General features: G+C 41.8%; 1 protein-coding gene across 3 annotated transcripts in view; it reads right to left on the bottom strand.

The window, feature by feature from the left end:
• The window catches only part of LOC106568507 (AF4/FMR2 family member 1), a 72,147-nt gene extending 50,795 nt beyond the window's left edge, over positions 1-21,352 (bottom strand). For 2 of the 3 annotated variants that reach the window (XM_014138925.2, XM_014138926.2), the window contains exons 1-3: positions 21,124-21,352; positions 11,225-11,342; positions 1,644-2,474 (exon numbers count right to left, since the gene is read on the bottom strand). In XM_014138925.2, the coding sequence (XP_013994400.2) occupies positions 1,644-2,474; positions 11,225-11,342; positions 21,124-21,140 (966 nt within the window). In that variant the 5' untranslated portion in view covers positions 21,141-21,352. The remainder of the gene's footprint in view (positions 1-1,643; positions 2,475-11,224; positions 11,343-21,123) is intronic. The other variant, XM_014138927.2, reaches the window with a different exon arrangement.
• Positions 21,353-22,642: the final 1,290 nt, after the last annotated feature.

Here is a 22,642-nt window from a genome sequence, read left to right as displayed (position 1 = left end):
CATTATTTAAACAAATAACATTCATTATTTACTTGAAACTAAATAATGTATTATATTAAGTAAAAATAAGTGTTCATATATATATATATTATTTTTTTTAAATGGCCGATTAAATCGGTATCGACTTTTTTTGGTCCTTCAATAGTCAGTATCGGTGTTGAAAAAATCATAAATTGGCCGATCTCTACCTAAAACAAGGCCAATTCTACACTGGAGTTTCCGACCAAGAAGTAATGAATGTTCCCGAATGGCCGAGTTACAGTTGTGACTTAAATCTACTTGAAAAATCTATGGCAAGACTTGAAAATGGACTCACAACTGCCGAAGGTCACTGACATGCATTGACTCTGTGTGTATGAATACTTACGTCAATTAGATATTTAACTTTCAATAAAATGTGCAAACATGTTTTCACTTTGTCATTATGGGGGTATCCTGTTTCCATTGTAGTGTGTGAGATTTATTTTGAAGAAAAAAAAAAAAAATGCATTCATGCTGCAATAAGTGGAATATGAACACTATCTTAAGGTAATGCATCTTATCCATTTAGCGCTGATCCAGAGAGACAGGAGCAATTGCTCAAGGGCACAGACAGACATTTTTCTTTTTTTAACCAAGTCGGATCAGGGATTCGAACTAGTGACCTTTTGGTTACTGGCCCAATGCTCTTAACCGCTAGGCTACCTAGCGACCCTGTATCAAGACACGCGTGAAATCATCATGAAAAAGAGAAAGATGCACAACCCTAACGACTAGGCTAATTATGCCAGAATTCACTTATTGAGACAAATTGTCACCCGTCTGTCTCGGTGAGCATTCATTATCATTGGAGACTACTGTAATGACCATCACTACAGGACACACGTGTGAATACACTAAAGTTAGGGGACAGATTATTTCGCTGTTGGTGTCCGTCTTCTGTTCTTCCCGCAGGTAAACAGGCAGGATGAGGTCCCACCGCAAAGTCTGCTTCCCAAATGGCACCCTATTCCCTTTATAGTGCACTGCTTTTAAATCAGAGCCCTATGGGGTCCTGCTCAAAAGTAGTACACTAGGTAGGGAACAAGGTGCCATTTGGGAAACAGACAAAGTCTCATCAATGCCAATTATGGAAATATTCCCCCATAGAGAGAATAGGACTAGACTAGAGCATGCAAATCTGACATTTGGTTCTGCATGATTTCCACTGAGCTGACCTAGCCTCACAGGGTGTGTCAATAAGCTACATCGACACTGGACATGAATGCAGTCTCTCCAAAAATTGTCATCCATCTGTAGTTTTAAGCTGATCAAACATCGAAGTGCTACTTTCCAGAGCAAGTCGAGTCACACAAAAGTACAATATTAACCAACTAAGAAACAGGTCCATCTGATACATGTTCCATTTTAGGATATGTTCAAGGTTTGTTAGTTTGATGTTTATCTTTCTCTTTGCTGACCAACTATTTCTTCCATCTAAAGTCCACCGTCCAGTTCTTATCTAAAGTCCAGTTCAAACCCAATCTCCCAGGCTTGTGTGTTCATTATGCGTCTGGTATTAACTGATATTTCTCACACAGCAGGCTATATAGGCTAGTCAAAAAAAGGAACACGCACACACGCACACGCACACGCGGTTAAAAACAGAACATGGTTCTGCTTACCTCTATAGACTGTGATGGTATCTTCAGTTTGGAAAGGCTGGGCTTGGTGCTTTTCAAGTCTGGTAAAGGTTCATGATAAGACTGCCCATGGAAGTCTTCTGGGGAGGGCTTGAGGTCCGGAGACTCGCTGGTCACCTGGTCTTGGCCGTCCATGGGCCGGACGTAGGCTGTGGGCTTCTGGGGCATAACCAGGTTGGGTTTGGAGGCCAGCGGTGGAGGGAAGGTCTGAGAGGGCAGGGTTGTCCCCTCGATGGCCGGAGGCGGGATGTCTTTCTGGGGGTCATCCAGGGGGGACACCATGGGGAAGTGCGAGTCGGGGTGTAGGGGAGAGGCCGGGTGCCTCTCAGGGTGCAGGGGGGAGTCCTGGTGTTCAGAGTCGCTGGGGTCACTGGAATGTAGGGGGGATAGGGGCTCGGCTGGGGGGGACAAGGCGGAGAGGACTGGAGGAAGACTGGCACACTCCCTCAGGTCTGGCCAGAGCTCAGTCTTTCTCTGGTGTGGGTCTGGGCAGGCCTGGCCCTGGCTGAGACCCAGGGAGGACTGGGTGTAGGAGGAGGAAGGACCCTGGATCTTCTTCAGAGGCTGGCCAGAGTGGCTGCCACGGGGAGGACCACCACTCTGGCTCTGGCTTGCCCCGTACTGAGGAGGGTTCTGGAATGGAGGCTTCGCTCGGTCTCGGCTGCGAGATGGCCGCCCATACTTTGTGGTGACGTGAGATTGAGGGTCCTTAGAGAAGCTGTCCAAACACTGGTGAGTGATGGGATTGTTCACGTCTTCATAACTACCCAGCATCCTCTGGATACGGCTGGACAGCTCATCTCCTTTGTTCGTCTGAAACAGAAAAGAAAAGGTTACTCAGGTACATCAGTGTTGTTAAGAAGATGGATCATAGCAGGGTTCTTATCAGCTCTGCAGTAGTTAGCCTTGAAAATGAATAAGAACGATACAGTCTGAGACTGAGGAGGAGAATAACATCTTGCTACACGCTCTTTGTTGTTGCGAAAGTTGACCTGATACTGCTAAAATGTTTACTTTGTGTCGCTGAGTCTACCTTTAAAAACCAAAACACCGTAACATGCAGTGAGGATGAAACTGTTGTTTCACAGATAGAAAAATCAGCTAAACTGTGTTCTTTCTAGATAGTTTAACTATCTAAATATTACTGTTGCCCTTCGTCTCTGTATGTAGCTGACTTTTTTGGCAACCAATCAATATGACCTTTAAAAAGCAGGAGAGTAGACAAGACGAAGTTCTCTGTTACATTAGCTAGCTAACCCCACAGGCTGTGGGTTGCATGTATGGGCTCACTGCATCACACCAAAACATCCTCCTCAGAAAAAGGGCAACGTTGGGCTGTGGTTCAGGAAATAGAAAAATAGCCTTCACCAACACACTCCCTGTCATGGATTTTTTTTAAAGTATAGGATTGGCGTAAGCATTGGCTTGAAGGGAGTTTCCACTATTGTGGAATGCATGGCGGGGAGTGTGCACAAGTACACGTCAGGAGAAGGGTGGAGAATAAGGTTGCCAAAGTACCAACAGTAGAAGACACAGAAACCGAAGAGAAAGCGAGACAACTCGCTGGCTCCTTATTTCTGGTTCATATACAGTCAATGAACTAAGTAGACCAGGCCAAGCTGCAATCGCATTGGTGCCTATGGGAGAGCCACCCCTTAAGCAGATGGGAACTGTGCCAATTTTTGGGGTCAAAATGGTGAAAAAAACCCAGCCTAAGACATCTTCATTTATCCAGCACCTTTGGTACAGCATCACCTCGTGAAGACCAAGAATTCACCTACGCTTTGCTTCACCATCAATTCACATGGCCTGGGCAAGTACAATGCCTGTCCCTAAAAGACTCCTACCTCGCCTCTCTCTGGTCAATATGAGACGCTATGCATTGTGAATCAACCAGCAGTACCTAACCCTAAGCCTGGGATGTTAGTGACAGCTAATTCACATCCTACAACATTGTTCACCTTGAGAGGCTGGCCTTGTTCACAGACCCAGCTGACGACAACGCAACATAAGGATTTGCCAGAATGAACCAAATGCATCACAACAGGCAGCCGACCAAGGAAACAGAGCCTCCCATTCATCCACTGAACAAACAAAGCAATCAGCTTAGCCATGGTAAAGGGATATACTTTACAGCTGCCAGCCACCAAGGGAAAGTAGTGCTTCTTTATAAGAAATAACTGAGTTAACAGGAGAAAAGACTGAAAGAAAGTGATTGAGACGGTGTTAAGTAGAAAGGGTGGACTATAAAATGATCTAATAACATTATTAGGTTCATATTTTCACAATCATTTGTAATTTTCTATTTTTTTTTTTTAAGGATTGCTTAGAAACGTCTCAAGCCTTAGCCTACTTCCCTGACCACACACACACACACACACACACACACACACAAAATGCATCACTTCCCATGTGCCCAATAATGTTTTGTACCATGTTTTGTGCTGCTGCCATGTTGTTGTCATCGTAATGTGTTGCTATCACGCTTTGTTGTCTTAGGTCTGACTATGTAGTGTTGTGGTGTCTTGTGATGTGTTTTGTTCTATATTTGTAATCCCAGCCCCTGTCCCAACAGGAGGCCTTTTGGTAGGCCGTAATTGTAAATAAGAATGTTAACTGACTTAAATAAAAGGTTTAAAAATATATATTATACAGCCTCTCTCTCACGGACCCACTGGACACCAAGGCCAACCAGCACACAGACACGGAATTAAAAAAGAGCCTCACCAAATTGCATTATTTTAAGCTGCACCCTCTTATTTTCTAGGAGCCTAAATAGCTAACTGTGTTCCTTTAAAATCAGGGGTGGACAACTTTGATTGTAACTCATGAGGAAGAGGGTCTGCGTACCCACATCCATACCGACAAAAGCCCTAGCATTTTGGGGGACCGAAGTTGTGTTTTCCGGGGCACCCCCCCCCCACCTTGCAAGCAAAACATTTTATCAGCCCCACTTGACTGCAGAGATTCATGCAGAGTTCTTTTTCTGCAATTCTACACATTTTGCCATTGGGCAGAGAGAAGATTTAGCAATTTTATAACTAATTTCATGGTCGGTAATTTGACCATGATTACTACAAATTCAGATATCTGAACCTTTAGTCTAAATAGCTTTTGTCAAATTGACAACAAAAATGTATTACTTTTTGTATTTTAGCTAACCCAAACCATTTTCCTAACCTTAACCTAATTATCCTGATCTGCCATGTCAATTCTCCCAACTTGCTGCACAAGTTATATTAACCTGCTATGAAAATAAGTCAATTTAGACTAAAGCTGTATCCATTCTAGACAAAACCATCCCTGCTTTAAATAACAAGCGGCTGCTGGAGCTGACAGGTTCTGACGGGGGACAGAACCAACTGGTTGGTCCTCCGGTTTAGAGTACTCCTCAGGGGTTCCCATTCCCTCCTGAGTAGTGGCTCCAAGAGGCCTCATTACCCGAACAGCTCCATGGTCTACAGAAGAAGTGGCTGGCTGGGGATTCCATCTATTTCCAGAGGACATGGCTGACTGGGGGTTCCCATCTGTCTCCAATCACAGGCTGGGATTTCCATCCACATGGCCCCATCCTCAGTGATGTCATCAATAAACCAAACTGTGTGAGGCAAACCTATCAAAATCTCATAGCTACTTGCATAGCCTACTCTCTGTAGTCTGTTAGGCAGAGGTTCTCAAAACCATGTGTTTGATCTACAACCAGAGCTGGCACACCTGATTCAACTTGTCAACTAAATCATCAAGCCCTTGACTAGGTAAATCATGTGAGCTAGTTCAGGGCTAACAACAACATTGTAAACCGTCTAGGATGAGTTTTGAGAACCACTGCTGTACAGTGTATGAGGATGTAGTACTATAAACAATTCCTCATGAAATGCTATTATAAAATCATTTAGGCACCGTTTCCTTGCTACAGCTTGCTAGAGCTCCTCAAGGTGTGAGTACTATGAAACATGCACAATAACATATTAGCTAGATGTGCCTCGTAACGGACTCCCCTGTTACAATCTGATATGGATTTTCTGCAGTACACAACTGAAAAGCAATAAAGTAGTTCCTCTAACCTGGAAAGGCCCAGATTTAATCCTCTGGTATATAAACAACTTACTTTTGGTAAAGTGGACACCTGCTCATCCAACATCTCATTCCAAAAATAATGGGCATTAATATGGAGTTGTTCCCCCTTTTGCTGCTATAACAGCGTCCACTCTTCTGGGAAGGCTTTCCACTAGATGTTGGAACATTGCTGCGGGAACTTACCACAAGAGCATTAGTAAGGTCGGGCACTGATGTTGAGCGATTAGGTCTGGCTCGCAGCCGGCGTTCCAATTCATCACAAAGGTGTTTGATGGGGTTGAGGTCAGGGCTCTGTGCAGGCCAGTCAAGTTCTTCCACATCGATCTCAACAAAGCATTTCTGTATGGACCTCGCTTTATGCACAGGGGCATTGGCATGCTGAAACAGGAAAGGGCCTTCCCCAAAACAGTTGCCACAAATTTGGAAGCACAGAATCATCTAGAATGTCATTGTATGCTGTAGCATTAAGATGTAACTTCACTGGAACTAAGGGTCCAAACCATGAAATACAGCCCCAGACCATTATTCCTCCTCCACAAAACTATAGTTGGCACAATGAATTGTGGCAGGAAGTGTTCTCCTGGCATCCTCCAAACCCAGATTCCCAAATGGTGAAGCTTGATTCATCACTCCAGAGAACACATTTCCTCTACTCCAGAGTCCAATGGTGGCAAACTTTACACCCTTCCAGCCTGCGCTTGGCATCGCGCATGGTGATCTTAGTCTTGTGTGCTGTTGCTCGGCCATGGAAACCCATTTCATGAAGCTCCCGATGAACAGTTCTTGTGCCGATGTTGCTTCCAGAGGCAGTTTGGAACTCGGTAGCGAGTGATGTCAGCCGAATCCACTAATTTGAAGGGGTATCCATATACTTTTGTATATACACAGTGCATTCGTTTCCATATACACAGTGCATTCGTATCCATATACTTTTGTATACACAGTGCATTCATAAAGTTCAGACCCCTTGACTTAACATTTTCTTACGTTACCACCTTATTCTAAAATGTATTAAATTAGTCCCCCCCCCTCAATCTACACACAATACCCAATATTGACAAAGCAAAAACAGGTTTAGAAATGTGTAAATGTATTCAAAATAAAGTGAAATATTACATAGGTATTCAGTACGTTGAAGCACCCTTAGCAGTAATTACAGCCTAGAGTATTCTTGGGTATGACGCTACCAGCTTGGCACACCTGTATTTGCGGAGTTTCTACCATTCTTCTCTGTAGATCCTCTCAAGCTCTGTCAGGTTGGATGGGGAGCGTCGCTGCACAGCTATTATCAGCTCGCCTCAGATGTTCGATCGGGTTCAAGTCCAGGCTCTGGCTGGGACACTCAAGGAGACTCCTGCGTTGTCTTGGCTGTGTGCTTAGGGTCATTGTTTCATTGGAAGTGGACCTTCGCCCCAGTCTAAGGTCTGGAGCAGGTTATCATTAAGGATCTGTACTTTTCTCTGTTCATCTTTCCCTCGATCCTGACTAGTCTCCAACATCCCCACAGCATGATACTGCTACACTTCACCGTAGGGATGGTGCCAGGTTTCCTCTAAACATGATGCTTGGCATTCAGACCAAAGAGTTCAATCTTGGTTTTATCAGACCAGAGAATATTGTTTATCATGGTCTGAATGTCCTTTAGGTGGCTTTTGGCAAACTCCAAGTGGGCTGTCATGTGTATTTTACTGAGGAGTGGATTCCATCTGGCCACTCTACCATAAAGGCCTGATTGGTGGAGTACTGCAGAGATGGGAGAACCTTCCAGAAAGATGACCATCTCCGTAGAGGAACTATGGTCACTCTGCCAGAGTGACCATCAGGTTCATGGTCCCCTCCCTGACCAAGGCCCTTCTCCCCCGATTGCTCAGTTTGGTCTGGTGGCCAGCTCTGGGAAGAGTCTTGGTGGTTCTAAAACATCTTTCATTTAAGAATGTTGGAGGCCACTGTGTTCTTGGGGACCTTCAATGCTGCAGAACGTTTTTGGTACCTTTCAACTGTGGGACCTTGTATAGACAGGTGTGCCTTTCCAAAATCATGTCCAGTCAATTTGAAATTTTACCAAAAAGTGGACTCCAATCAGGTAGTAGAAACATCAAGCATAATCAATGGAAACAGAATGCACCTGAATCAATTTGGAGTCTCAAAGCAAAAGGTCTGAATACGTAAATAAGGTATCCGGTAATCCTGTTTTCGCATCATCATTATGGGGTATTGTGTGTAGATTGAAGAAAAACATTTAATCAATTTTAGAATAAAAGCTGTAATGTAACCAAATCTGGAAAAAGTCAAGGGGTCTGAATACTTTCCAAATGCATGTATATAGGCCCTGCCCCCTACTCATTTCAGACCTCCCTAAGAATGACTCAAAGCCAGGGCACTAGGCCTATTCCCTACATCAGGGACGGGTAGCTCCAGTCCTCCAGGGCTGGAGGGGTGTCACACACTGTCCACATCCCTAGTCAACACAGCTGATTAAACTAATTGCATTCTAAACTGAAGGTCACGATTGGAGTCAGGTGTGTTAGCTGTGGCAAAAGTGTGATACCAATCAGGCCCCAGAGAACTGGAGTTGCCCATCCCTGCACTAGGCTGAGACAGTTACATAAGAGAATATCAAAAAACGCCCTTAAGCCTGGAGCTAGCCTTTACTACAGCTGCATCAATGAGAGCATCTTGACTGGCTGCGTCACCGCTTGGTATGGCAACTGCTTGGCATCAAACCGCTACAGAGGGTTGTGTGCACGGCCCAGTACATCGCAGGGGCTAAGCTCCCAGCCAATGAGGACCAAGTGGTGTCAGAGGAAGGCCCTACAAATTGTCAAACACTCCAGCCACCCACATCATAGACTGTTGTTTCTGCTACCGCACGGCAAGCAGTACCGATGCATCAAGTCTGGACCCAACAGGACCCTGAACAGCGTCTACCCCCAAGTCATAAGATTTCTAAATAGCTAACCAAATAGCTACCTGGACAATCAGCATTGACCCTTTTGTCACTAACTCTTTATTATCCATGCTGTTGCCTAGTCACTTTAGCCCTACCTATACATACATCTCTACGTCAATTACCCCATACCCCTGCACATCGACTCTGTACTGGTACCACGTTACTCATTGTGTATTTATTCCTTGTGTGTTCTCGCTGCATTGTTGGGAAGGGCCCGTAATTATGCATTTAACGATTAGTCTACACCTGTTGTTTAGGAAGCATATGACAAATCCATTTTTTTTTTCAATTTTATTTGACTTCCGTGGTAACTAGACCTAGGCCACAGAGGGGGGGTCACGGTATGAACTAGAGGTCGACCGACTAATTAGGGCCGATTTCAAGTTCTCATAACAAATCGGTAACCTGTATTTTTGGACACCGATTGTGGCCGAATTTAAAAAAATGTTTGAACACCTTTATTCAAACTAGGCAAGTCAGTTAAGAACACATTCTTATTTTCAATGACGGCCTAGGAACGGTGGGTTAACTGCCTTGTTCAGGGGCAGAACGACAGCTTTTTACCTTGTCAGCTCGGGGATTCGTTTTTGCAACCTTCCGGTTACTAGTCCAACGCTCTAACCACCTGTCTTACATTGCACTCCACGAGGAGCCTGCGTGGCAGGCTGACTACCTGTTACGCGAGGGCAGCAAGAAGCCAAGGTAAGTTGCTAGCTAGCATTAAACTTATCTTATAAAAAACAAACATAATCACTAGTTAACTACACATGGTTGATGATATTACTAGTTTATCGTGTCCTGCGTTTCATATAATCGATGCGGTGCCTGTTAATTTCTCATCGAATCACAGCCTACTTCGCCAAACGTGTGATGATTTAACAAGTGCATTCGCGAAAAAAAGCACTCATTGCACCAATGTGTACCTAACCATAAACATCAATGCCTTTCTTTAAAATCAATAGACAAGTATATATTTTTAAACCTGCATATTTAGTTAATATTGCCTGCTAACATGAATTTCTTAAAACTAGGGAAATTGGGTCACTTCTCTTGCGTTCCGTGCAAGCAGTCAGGGTATATGCAGCAGTTTGGGCCGCCTGGCTCGTTGCAAACTGTGTGAAGTGCATTTATTCCTAACAAAGACCGTAATTAATTAGCCAGAATTGTACATAATTATGACATAACATTGAAGGTTGTACAATGTAACAGCAATATTTAGACTTAGGGATGCCACCCGTTAGATAAAATACGGATCGGTTCCGTATTTCACTGAAAGAAAACGTTTTGTTTTCGAGATGATAGTTTCCGGATTCGACCATATTAATGACCAAAGGCTTGTATTTCTGTGTGTTATGTTATAATGAAGTCTACGATTTGATATAGTAGTCTGAGCGATGGTAGGCAACAGCAGGCTCGTAAGCATTCATTCAAACAGCACTTTTGTGCGTTTGCCAGCAGCTCTTCGCTGTGCTTCAAGCATTGAGCCGTTTATGACTTCAAGCCTATCAACTCCCGAGATTAGGCTGGTGTAACCGATGTGAATGGCTAGCTAGTTAGCGGGGTCCGCGCTAATAGCGTTTCAAACGTCACTCGCTCTGAGACTTGGATTAGTTGTTCCCCTTGCTCTGCAAGGGCTGCGGCTTTTGTGGAGCGATGGGTAACGATCCTTCGAGGGTGGCTGTTGTCGATGTGTTCCTGGTTCGAGCCCAGGTAGGGGCGAGGAAAGGGACGGAAGCTATACTGTTACACTGGCAATACTAAAGTGCCTATAAGAACATCCAATAGTCAAAGGTATATGAAATACAAATCGTATAGAGAGAAATAGTCCTATAATAACTACAACCTAAAACTTCTTACCTGGGAATATTGAAGACTCATGTTAAAAGGAACCACCAGCTTTCATATGTTCTCATGTTCTGAGCAAGGAACTTAAACGTTAGCTTTTTTACATGGCACATATTGCACTTTTACTTTCTTCTCCAACACTTTGTTTTTGCATTATTTAAACCAAATTGAACATGTTTCATTATTTATTTGAGGCTAAATTGATTTTATTGACGTATTATATTAAGTTAAAATAAGTGTTCATTCAGTATTGTTGTAATTGTCATTATCATTTTATTTTTTTTTAAAGTCTGATTAATCGGTCGACCTCTAGTATGAACGCAGGTCATCATGTCCAGAGCAACGCCTAAATACATCAACGAGATGTTCTGAAGAGTTTCTAATAAAAAAGGTTGGAGTCGGGTTCACAACAGCTCATCTCTTAACAGCAACACACTGACAGGTGGACTGTGTTACAAAACAAACTGTTACATTATCAACATGCAAATGCATTGGTCATGATGTCATCAAGCAAAACACTTCCTCTGGCCTCTAATTCTCTTATTTCAAATAGAATGGAATAATGAATAGCATCATGAAATAACCTGCATTTTGGGAATACGTCGCATGTTTGTAGTTGTTAGTATGTCCTCCTGCAGTCCTAATAAGGGCCTAGAGAAAAGGGGGGGAAAAAAACAGGAAGTAGTCTGACCTTATAGGGTTCCCCAAACAGGGGAACGGTCTCCTGGTAGAACTCCTTCTCCTGGAAGGTTCCCTGATTCCGCCGCTCCCGCTCTCGGATGCGAAGGAGGTTCCTCTCTTCATTGTAGCTGTGGGGAATCAGACAGATAGGTTTAGAGTGGTCACTTAGAACAGTACACATTTCTGAAGTCAGTATACACTTAAGATTTCAGTCAATTAAATTATGCACAGATATCAAAAATGGAAGACTTGGGTAGATCTCAGGTTAAGATTTGGGCTTTATAGGAGAGCAAGTTGGATTGATAATTGATATTACACAAAGTACACCATTACCAGAAAAAAAATATCCAATGACTGACGAAGGATTTTGAGGGTCCAAAATCACTTCGGTGTAACAGGGGATGTGTTCGCATCATTTCTGGGGACAGGTGTAACAGGGGATGTGTTCCCATCATTTCTGGGGACAGGTGTAATTGGGGGGGGGGGGGGGTGCACATCATACAGTGAGTGCCTTCAGTAAGTATTCACACCCCTTAACGTTTTCCCACAGTGTTGGGTTACAGCCTGAATTTAAAAAGTGATTCAATTGAGAAAACACATTTCACTGGTATACACTCACAATACCCCATTGTGTCACGAAAATGTTTTGAGTTAATAAGTATTTAGACCCCTTTGTTTTATGGCAAGCCTAAATAAGTTCAGGACCCCCAAAAAAATGTGCTAAACACGTAAGTTGCATCGACTCACTGTGAGCAATAACTGTTTAACACGAGGTAGTCATTCAAAAATCATCTCTGTACCTCACACATACAATTATCTGTTAGGTCCCTCAGTAGAGCAGTGGATTTCAAACACAGATTCAACCACAAAGACCAGGGAGGGTTTCCAATGCCTCACAAAGGGCACCGATTGGTAGATGGGAAAAAAAAGGGAAAAAGAGCTGACATTAAAATATCCCTTTGAGCATGGTGAAGTTATTAATTACGCTTTGGGTGGTGTATTGATACAGCCAGTCACGACAAAGACACAGGCATCCTTCCTAACTTAGTTGCCGGAAAGGAAGGAAACTGCTCAGGAATTTCACAACGAGACCAATGGTGACTTTAAAACAGTTAGAGTTTAATGGCTGTGATAGGAGAATACAATGTTGATCCATCAGTTTTTACTCCAAAAATACTAACCTAGTGAAAAGGAAGCCTGTACAAAATAAAAAATATTCCAAAACATGCATCCTGTTTGCAACAAGGCACAAAAGTAATACTGCAAAATATTTGGCAAAGAAATTGACTTTTGGTTATGAATACAAAGCGTTAATTTCATATTTAAGCATGCTGGTGGCCGCATCATGTTATGGATATGGGAATTATTTTAGGATAAAAAGAAACGGAATAGAGCCAAGTACAGGCAAAATCCTAGAGTAAAAAACTTGGTTCAGTCTGCTTTCCAACGGACACTGGGAGACAAATTATTCTGCTGAAAGGTGAATTAAGTAAAACACAAGGCCAAATTAACACTGGAGTTGCTTACCAAGAAGACAGTGAAGGTCTTTCAGTTAATCTACTTTAAAATATATGCCAAGACCTGAAATGGTTAAAAATGATCAACAACCAATTTGGCAGAGCTTGAAGAATTTTGCAAATAAATAAGTGGGCAAATGTTGCGCCGTCCAGGTATGGAACCCAGAAAGACTCACGGTTGTAATCAATGACAAAAGTGCATTTAAAGTATTGACTCAGGGGTGTAAAAACATTTGTATGAGATATTTCTGTATTTCATTTTCAATAAATTGGCAAAAATGTCTAAAAACATGTTTTCACTGTCATTATGGTGTATTGTGTGTAGATGGGTGAGAGAGAAAATATATTTTATCAATTTTGAATTCAGGCTGTAACAAATGTGAAATAAGTCAAGGGGTATGAATACTTTCTGAAGGCACTGTATCTGGAGACAGGTGTAATTATAGACATACAGTCCTATGGGGTTGACATCATCGGTTTCAAACACTCCCTCTAGAATGGCACGCTGCCAGAATACATGTAAAAAGGACAACGACTTACTTTACTGGATTTAAAAAAAAAATCTTTAAAAAAAAATCAGCTCTGTTGAAGTAAGAAGGGTGTGGATCACTTGATCTGGGTGGAGAACTTGGATGTAGCTTCAATTGTCATTTGGAAATCTGGCAACAAAATATAGACTGCCCTCAAACAGCTAGGCTATCGTCCTGCTCTGCCCGGCATCAAGTAATTTTATAGGAGGTTCCTAGAACACACTCACAATCCAGTGGTATAAAGTACTTAAGTAAAAATACTTTAAAGTACTACTTAAGCAGTTTGAGTATGTGTACTTTACTATTTATATTTGACAACTTTTACTAAACTACATTCCTAAAGAAAATAATGTACTTTTTACTCCATACATTTTCCCTGGCACCTAAAAGTACTCGTTGCATTTTTTTTATTTTTATACTTAACCATTTCTCTGTCCTGCTAAATTCACACCCTTACCAACAGAACATCCCTGGTCGTCCCTACTGTCGTTGATCTGGCGGACTCACTAAACACAAATGTTTTATTGGTCATTTCTGTCTGAGTGTTGGAGTGTGCCCCTGGATATGCATCAACAAAAAAAAAAACGTTTTAAAAATACAAAATATTAATATAGTAATTAATATATTGAGCTCATGTGCATCCTATCCCCATTGATCATTTATTTAAACCTTTATTTAACTAGGCAAGTCAGTTAAGAACAAATTCTTATTTACAAAGGACTGCCTACCCCGGCCAAACCCGGACGACGCTGGGCCAATTGTGCACCGCCCTATGGGACTCCTAATCACGGCTGGATGTGATACAGTCTGGATTCAAACCAGGGACTGTAGTGACGCCTCTTGCACTGAGATGCAGTGCCTTAGACTGCTGTGCCACTCGGGAGCCCATCATCCTTGAGATGTTTCCACAACTTGGTTAGATTTCACCTGTGGTAAATTCAATTGATTGGACATGATTTGGTAAGGTCCCACAGCTGACAGTGCATGTCAGAGCAAAAACCAAACCGTGAGGTTGAAGGAATTGTTCGTAGAGCTCCGAGACAAGATTTTGTCAAGGCACAGATCTGGGGAAGGGTACCAAAACATTTCTGCAGCATATAAGGTCCCCATTGACTCATCACATACAGTGCATTCGGAAAGTTCAGACCCCTTGACTTTTTCCACATTTTGGTTACATTACAGCCTTATTCCAAAATTGATTAAATAGTTTTTTCCCCCCTCACCAATCTACACGCAATACCCCATAATGACAAAGCATAAAAACGTTTTTCGAAAAAAAATGTTTTTTTTTTTATAATCATCATATCACATTTACATAAGTTTTCAGACCCTTTGCTTAGTACTTTGTTGAAGCACCTTTGGCAGCGATTACAGCCTTGAGTCTTCTTGTGTATGACGCTACAAGCTGGTCACACCAGTTTTTTGGGAGTTTCTCCGAATCTTTTCTGTAGATCCTCTCAAGCTCTGTCAGGTTTGATGAGAGCGCCGATGCACAGGTCTTGCCAGAAATGTTCGATCGGGTTCAAGTCCGGGCTCTGGCTGGGCCACTCGAGGACATTCAGAGACTTGTCCCAAAGCAACTCCTGCGTTGTCTTGGCTGTGTGCTTAGGGTTGTTGATCTGTTGGAAGGTGAACCGTCGCCCCAGTCTGAGAACCTGCTCCAGAATGCACAGGACTTGAAAGATCTCTGTACTTCACTTCATTGATCTTTCCCTTGATCCTGACTAATCTCCCAGTCCCTGCCGATGAATAACCTCCCCACAGCATGATGCTGCCACCACCATGCTTCACTGTAGGGACGGTGCCAGGTTTCCTCCAGACGTGATGCTTGGCATTCAGTCCAATCTTGGTTTCATCAGATCAGATAATCTTGTTTCTCATGGTGTGAGTCCTTTAGGCAAACTCCAAGCGGGCTGTCATGTGCCTTTTACTGAGGAGTGGCTACCGTCTGGCCACTCTACCATAAAAGCCTGATTGGTGGAGTGCTGCAGAGATGGGAGAACCTTCCAGAAGGACAACCATCTCCACAGAGGAACTCTGAAGCGCTGTCAGAGTGACCATCAGGTTCTTGGTCACCTCCCTGACCAAGGCCCTTCTCCCCCAATTGCTCAGTTTGGCCGGGCGGCCAGCTCTAGGAAGAGTCTTGGTGGTTCCAAACTTCTTCCATTTAAGAATGGAGGCAGGCAACTGTGTTCTTGGGGACTTTCAATGCTGCAGAATCTTTTTGGCACCTTCCCCAGATCTGTGCCTCAACACAATCCCTTCTCGGAGCTCTACGGACAATTCCGTCGACCTCATGGCGACATGCACTGTCAACTGTGGGACCTTATAAATACAGGGGTGTTCCTTTTCAAATCATGTCCAATCAATTGAATTTACCACAGGCGGACTCCAATCAAGTTGTAGAAACATCAAAAGATGAATAAAAACAGGATGCACCGGAGCTCAATTTCGAGTCTCATAGCAAAGGATCTGAATACATATGTAAATAACGTAAATATTTTTTTTTTGTTACTGTTTTTGCTTTGTCATTATGGGGTATTGTGTGTAGATTTCAGGAAAAACATTTATTTAATCAATTTTAGAATAAGAATAAGGCTGTAGCGTAACAAAATACAGGGGTCTGAATACTTTCTGAATACACCGTACACTGCTGCTACCTATCTGTCACTGTATTCCTAGGTATACCTGTATGTATACTGAACAAAAATAAAACGCAACATGTAAAGTGTTGGTCCCATGTTTTATGAGCCGAATTAAAAAGCCCCAGAATATTTCCATTGGCACAAAAAGCTAATTTCACTGAAATCTTTAGCACAAATTTGTTTACATCTGTTAATCCAGCCACCTGACAGGTGTGGCATATCAAGAAGCTGATTAAAAAGCATTACACAGGTGTACCTTCAGCTGGGGACAATAAAAGGCCACTCTAAAATGTGCAGTTTTGTCGCAACACAATGCCACAGATCACCCAAGTTAAAGGAGCATCGATGTGCATGTAGCATTTATATATATTTGTTCAGTATACATCTACCTCAATTACCTGGTACCCCATGTATATAGCCAAGTTATCATTACTCATTAGTGCTACCCCATGTACAGTTGAAGTCGGAAGTTTACATAACTTAACCAAATACATTTAAACTCAAGTTTCACAAATCCTGACATTTAATCCAAGTAAAAATTCCCTGTCTTAGGTCAGTTAGCATCACCACTTTATTTTAAGAATGTGAAATGTCAGAATAATAGTAGAGAGAATTATTTATTTCAGCTTTTGTTTCTTTCATTACATTCCCAGTGGGTCAGAAGTTTACAAACACTCAATTAGTATTTGGTAGCATTGCCTTTAACTCTTTAGGGATAGGGGGCAGCATTGGGAAGTTTGGATGAAAAGCGTGCCCAGAGTAAACTGCCTGTTACTCAGGCCCAGAAGCAAGAATATGCATATAATTAGTAGCTTTGGATAGAAAACTAAGGTTTCCAAAACTGTTAAAATAATGCCTGTGAGTATAACAGAACTCATATGGCAGGCAAAACCTCCTTTTCACACAAAACCGGATGTTAGTTTGAGACAATGCATTTCTGAACATAACGTGCCAATTTCAAATTAGGTATTTGGACATAAAGATAAACTTTATCGAACAAAACAAACATTTATTGTGTAACATGGAGTCCTGGGAGTGCCACCAGATGAAGATCAAAGGTTATTGATTAATTTTAAAGCTATTTCTGACACCTCTCCTTGGCTGGAAGATGTCTATGGTTTTTTGTGGCTAGGCGCTGTCCTAACAAACGAATGGTGTGCTTTTGCGGTAAAGCCTTTTTGAAATCAGACACTGTGGTTGGATTAACAAGAAGTTTATCTTTAAAATGGTGTATAATACTTGTATGTTTGAGGAATTTTAATTATAAGATTTCTGTTTGAATTTGGCACCCTGCAATTTCACTGGCTGTAGGCCAGGTGTTCCGCTAGCGGAACCCCCTTCCCAGAAAGGTTAAATTGTTAATCTTGGGTCAAAACGTTTCGGATAGCCTTCCACAAGCTTCCCACAATAAGTTGGGTGAATTTTGGCCTATTCCTCCTGACTGAGCTGGTTATAACTGAGTCTGGTTTGAAGGCCTCCTTGCTCGCACATACTTTCAGTTCTGCCCACACATTTTCTATAGGATTGCAGTTAGGGCTTTGTGATGGCCACTCCAATACCTTGACTTCGTTGTCCTTAAGCCATTTTGCCACAACTTTGGAAGTATGCTTGGGGTCATTGTCCATTTGGAAGACCCATTTGTGAGCGAGCTTTAACTTCTTGACTGATGTCTTAAGATGTTGCTTCAATATATCCACATAATTTTCCTGCCTCATGATGCCATCTATTTTGGGAAGTGCACCAGTCCCTCCTGCAGCAAAGCACCCCCACAACATGATGCCGCCACCCCCATGCTTCACGGTGTTCTTCGGCTTGCTAGCACGGGGGCGGGGGCGCTTCAAGGTTGGGATGGTGTTCTCGGCTTGCAAGCCTCACCCTTTTTCCTCCAAACATAACAATGGTCATTATGGCCAAACAGTTTTATTTTTGTTTCATCAGACCTGAGGATATTTCTCAAAAAAGTACAATCTTTGTCCCCATGTGCAGTTGCAAACCGTAGTGTTTTTTTATATGGCGTTTTGGAGCAGTGACTTCTTCTTTGCTGAGCGGCCTTTCATGTTATGTCTATATAGGACTCGTTTTACTGTGGATATAGATACTTTTGTACCTGTTTCCTCCAGCATCTTCACAAGGTCCTTTGCTGTTGTTCTGGGATTGATTTGCACTCCGCACCAAAGTACGTTCATCTCTAGGAGACAGAACGCGTCTCCTTCCTGAGCAGTACGACGGCTCCATGGTGTTTATACTTGCGTACTATTGTTTGTACAGATAAACGTGGTACCTTCAGGTGTTTGGAAATTGCTCCCAAGGATGAACTTGGTCTACAATTGTTTCTGAGGTCTTGGCTGATTTCTTTTGATTTTCCCATGTCAAGCAAAGAGGCACTGAGTTTGAAGGTAGGCCTTGAAATACATCCACAGGTACACCTCCAATTGACTCAATCAGAAGATTCTAAAGCCATTACATCATTTTCTGGAATTTTCCAAGCTGTTTAAAGGCACAGTCAACTTTGTGTATGTAAACTTTTGACCCACTGGAATTGTGATACAGTGAATTACAAGTTAAATAATCTGTTTGTAAACAATTGTTGGAAAAATTACTTGTGTCATGCACAAAGTAGGATGTCCTAACCGACTTAGAAAAACTATAGTTTGTTAACAAGAAATTTGTGGAGTGGTTGAAAAACACTTAGGTTGGAGTCATTAAAACCTGTATGTAAACTTCCTACTTCAACTGTATATAGCCAAGTCATTACTCAGTACTGGTACGCCATGCATATAGCCAAGTTATCGTTACTCAGTACTGCTACCCCATGTATATAGCCAAGTTATCATTACTCAGTACTGGTACCCCAGTGGTGGTCTGATGCACACTAACCCCTAGGTCCCCTTAAAACTGATTACCCAAAATCTCATCTTACATCTATTCTTCTCCTCTCCTGTCTCTTACATTAAAGCACAAGAACACACCAGACTGATAAGGACTAGAATGATCATTCATCAAGCTAGGCCTACTTCTAAATCCAGCCGTCCCATAGATGTAGACTATGTGTCGTGTCTGGCTTTTCAGAAGGGATGCAAGAATGAGCCTTTATCCAAAATGTAGGCCTATAACACAACCATGTCTGCATGACATCATTAAAATACAAACTGCATACTATAAGCTAACGTAGGCCTAGCTGAGGGGCCTACAGGCAAAACCTTGGCAGGCGCCTGCACTGAAATTCCTTCGAACCACAAAAGTCGGCTGATGGCAGGCTTTTAAGTTTTATAAGAGGCGCAGGGCTGTCTGTAGTTAGCAAAGTAGAAGCAACACGCAGCATACTAGCCTCAACTAAAGAGAAGGGCTGTGTGATGAGTGGGGGAGGGGAAGGACAGAGAGACTCCTTCCCCTGCAGTGGGCAAAGGTCAACATGTGGTTCACCCTGTATCACTACTCACAATCCACTGACTCTAGTATACATTGGAGGTGAAAAGATATTCAGCCACTGATGGTAAACAAAGGAAGTTTGTTTCAGTAAAAAGATGGCTTTTTTTTTTAAATTAGCCAAATATCTTTATTCCACCTTGGTTGGTAAGCAAGGTGCAACAGCATTTATTTTTCTCTAGTCTAGATTTAAAAATCAACTATTTGTCACATGCGCAAAAGATGCGTGTCGACTTTACAGTGAAATGCTTAAAGAGTGATTTGAAGAGACTACTGAGTTGATATCTAAGCCCAAATAGCTACATTCTTTATATAAACATGGGTCCATTTCTCCTGCGCTACACCTTTAAGGTTTAGCTTCATGAGGACAGTTTATCCCTCGACATCAGCTGGTGCAATTGTTTCTCCCAGTAGTAGACAAGGGTAGGGTTCAATGCTATACAAAGGCAGTAGACGGAATTAACTTTCATCAACCTAAACACAGGTGTGTGTCTGCATGGGATGTGTGGGCCTGTACTCAATGTAAGGATGTGATTGCAGGGTACTGTGGGCATAATTAACTTTGATTGGCCTAATAAGGCAAATAATACATCTATATCTACGACTATTATGGCTTTACGCAGAGAGACAGTATGGAGAGTTTTAGACAAGGGACTATCAGCAACTATTGATGGGTTTGGTCAACAATAAACAATGCTCATTCACGTGAATGAGACGCTCCGTTTCTAAAGTCAGTGGTGTAGTGTCCGACAACACTGTGAATCACTTGCAATTCATTTCAAACCTGATAAAGTTGTTGAGTAACTAAAAATAAGAATACTTTAAAAAGGTACAATGAATGGGGACATGGTCAACTCGCATTCCTTCCTTTTCCTGCATTTAGGGAAATTGGGATTTATTTGCAAAACAAACAAGTTTCGATTTGAGACCTCTAAAAATGCAGTCAGCTGTTCATGCGCGGTGGTTAGCTATTCGCCATATTCAATTCTGCTGGTTAGCAAATAAAAATGTATACCAAGGAATGATTGAAAGTACACTAGTAGCTAGTTCTTCTGTACGAAGCTTAACTACGGTTAACGTTACCGATCAGTATCAAGTTAAAACGCAAAAGCTAGTTATAAAACAGCCTACGAACTGCTAGATAAGAGCTAGTTAGGCATCCCACTAACACTGCCAGGCTGGCTACGAGTGAGTGAATTATCAAACTTCTGACTTGCCAATTAAATACCTAGTAGCTAAATTCATGAGTAACGTTCGCTAACTAGCTAGTTAAAACTCGCAGGACCACGTTACATAATGGCCAGTTATTTTTGTTATCCCAAAAAATATTGTTGTTAGCTAGCAAACTATATATATATAAATATATATATATAATTATTTATTTTTTAAACACGACGGAATTGTTTTTAAAATGAGCTAACTAAAATGTTAGCTACTATCTAAAAATACACTGACATCGTCGATCAGCTGGTTAGCAGTGGCACCAGCTTGCAAGCTAAATCACACCACAGCTGTGGGAGTGAGCAGGCTACTTCCAGCTGATTCCACCTTCTTCTGCTACGCTAGCTGCGTTACCATTCAGTTTTAGTACGCTTAAAAATGGCAAATAACTTTGCCAAAATCTGTTTAAAAAAAAAAATAATTACAACACGCTTCTAGAGATATCCAAAACGTAATTATCAAAAGTAACAAGCCAAACTCAACTTTTGGACTAGCGTCTTTTAGCTAGCTATGGTGTGTACATTGATTTGAGAGTTCGTAGGCTAGCTAACGTTATCGTTGTCTGCTTACCTTGAGCGAGCTGCCATGGTGCGCCTCAAAAAACAAATTGCAAGTTGCTTGCCATGTGTTTCTGACAATCCTTGATTGGATAATCTCCCCTCTTGATTACATTGTTTACCAGTCAAATGCCATCGAAATCTTTACATGAATTAACTGTTCTTTCATAGTTCTCTGCTAGTAACTGTGCATATGGATCCTGGTCTCAGGGCATACTGGGTTGTTCCATTTCATGCAGTCATCCAGGGGGACACAGTGGAGTCTGATACGATGGCCTTTGTACTTAAACAGAAAAGCAACCTGCAATAAACACCAAACGACTGTTCATATTCACTTATTTCCAAATTGTATATTATTATTTTTTTGTATATTATAGAATGTGTTTTCTTTCTTGCGTTTTTCAATTGTCAACTTTAAAACAAAGTTTGCACAGTTCCCCCCTGCACGTTGGAAATGGTACAGCCACACCATTCCTATTATGGACATGTTATTCTTCTCTCTGAATCACCTCCTAAACTATTGCTAGGGACAGCATTCAACAGTTTTATTTTATCTCTGAACTGAGAATTACACATACCATTAGACAGCACAGGCTACTGCTGGATACAGAATTATATTGAAAGAGTTCATCTTAATTTCCCCCAATTAAATTAAAATTACTGATATATTTTATGATTATGTGTATATTTAAAATATGCCTTGCTATAAATGAATCTAAGTTATTGATAAATGTGAAGAATCAATCTGATAATGGCATCCCATAGATCCTGAACAACATTCCAATAGTCGTTTTTTTTTTTTAAATAAATTATATTTTCGTAGAGACACTCATTGAATTGAATAGAGTGATATGAAAAACAAAGTTCAATGGAGCCTTAATGTGTAAGGCCTGTAATTCATACCGTGTCGCAGGAGAGAACGACTGCCCCCTCTCAATGAAGCCAAGGAAGAGAAAGGCCGACCTCATTGCTGCAGAAAACAGGATCACCATTATAGACCAACTATGGATTGTTTTTTACATTTACAATTTTCGCCATTTAGCAGTGCGCTCCTATCCGCAGAGACTTTAATTAGTGTTAAGTGCCTTCCCCAGGGTACATCGCCAGATTTTTCACCTCGTCCAACTCGAGAATTCCAACCAGCGACCTTTCAGTTAGTTACTGGCCCAATGTTCTTAATCGCTAGGCTACCTGCCAACATGTAAGCTATATCTCTAATATTAATAGAAAATATAAATACATTTGCACAATGAGCACTTGTTAGATATTGTGGCACTGTCAGTACTAGAAGCACAAGCATTTCGTTACACTTGCAAAAACATCTGCTAACCATGAGTATGTGACCAATAAAATTTGATTTGATTTGATGATTTGATTTGATTTGTCTCTCAAATACATTGTTACAGTTGTTGGTTAGCTATCTAGAGAATTTGAGCTATATTAGCGTAGACATGAAATCAGTCAAAACACCTCAAAACAAGACATGGTATCAAGAACAAGATGAAACGAGGCCCTTACGACTCACCACATGT

This window comes from Salmo salar, chromosome ssa13, assembly GCF_905237065.1.
Source record: "Salmo salar chromosome ssa13, Ssal_v3.1, whole genome shotgun sequence".
Classification (NCBI taxonomy): Eukaryota; Metazoa; Chordata; class Actinopteri; order Salmoniformes; family Salmonidae; genus Salmo; species Salmo salar.
Note: the sequence above shows the minus strand (reverse complement) of the source record. Positions and strands in the feature narration are given on the sequence as shown.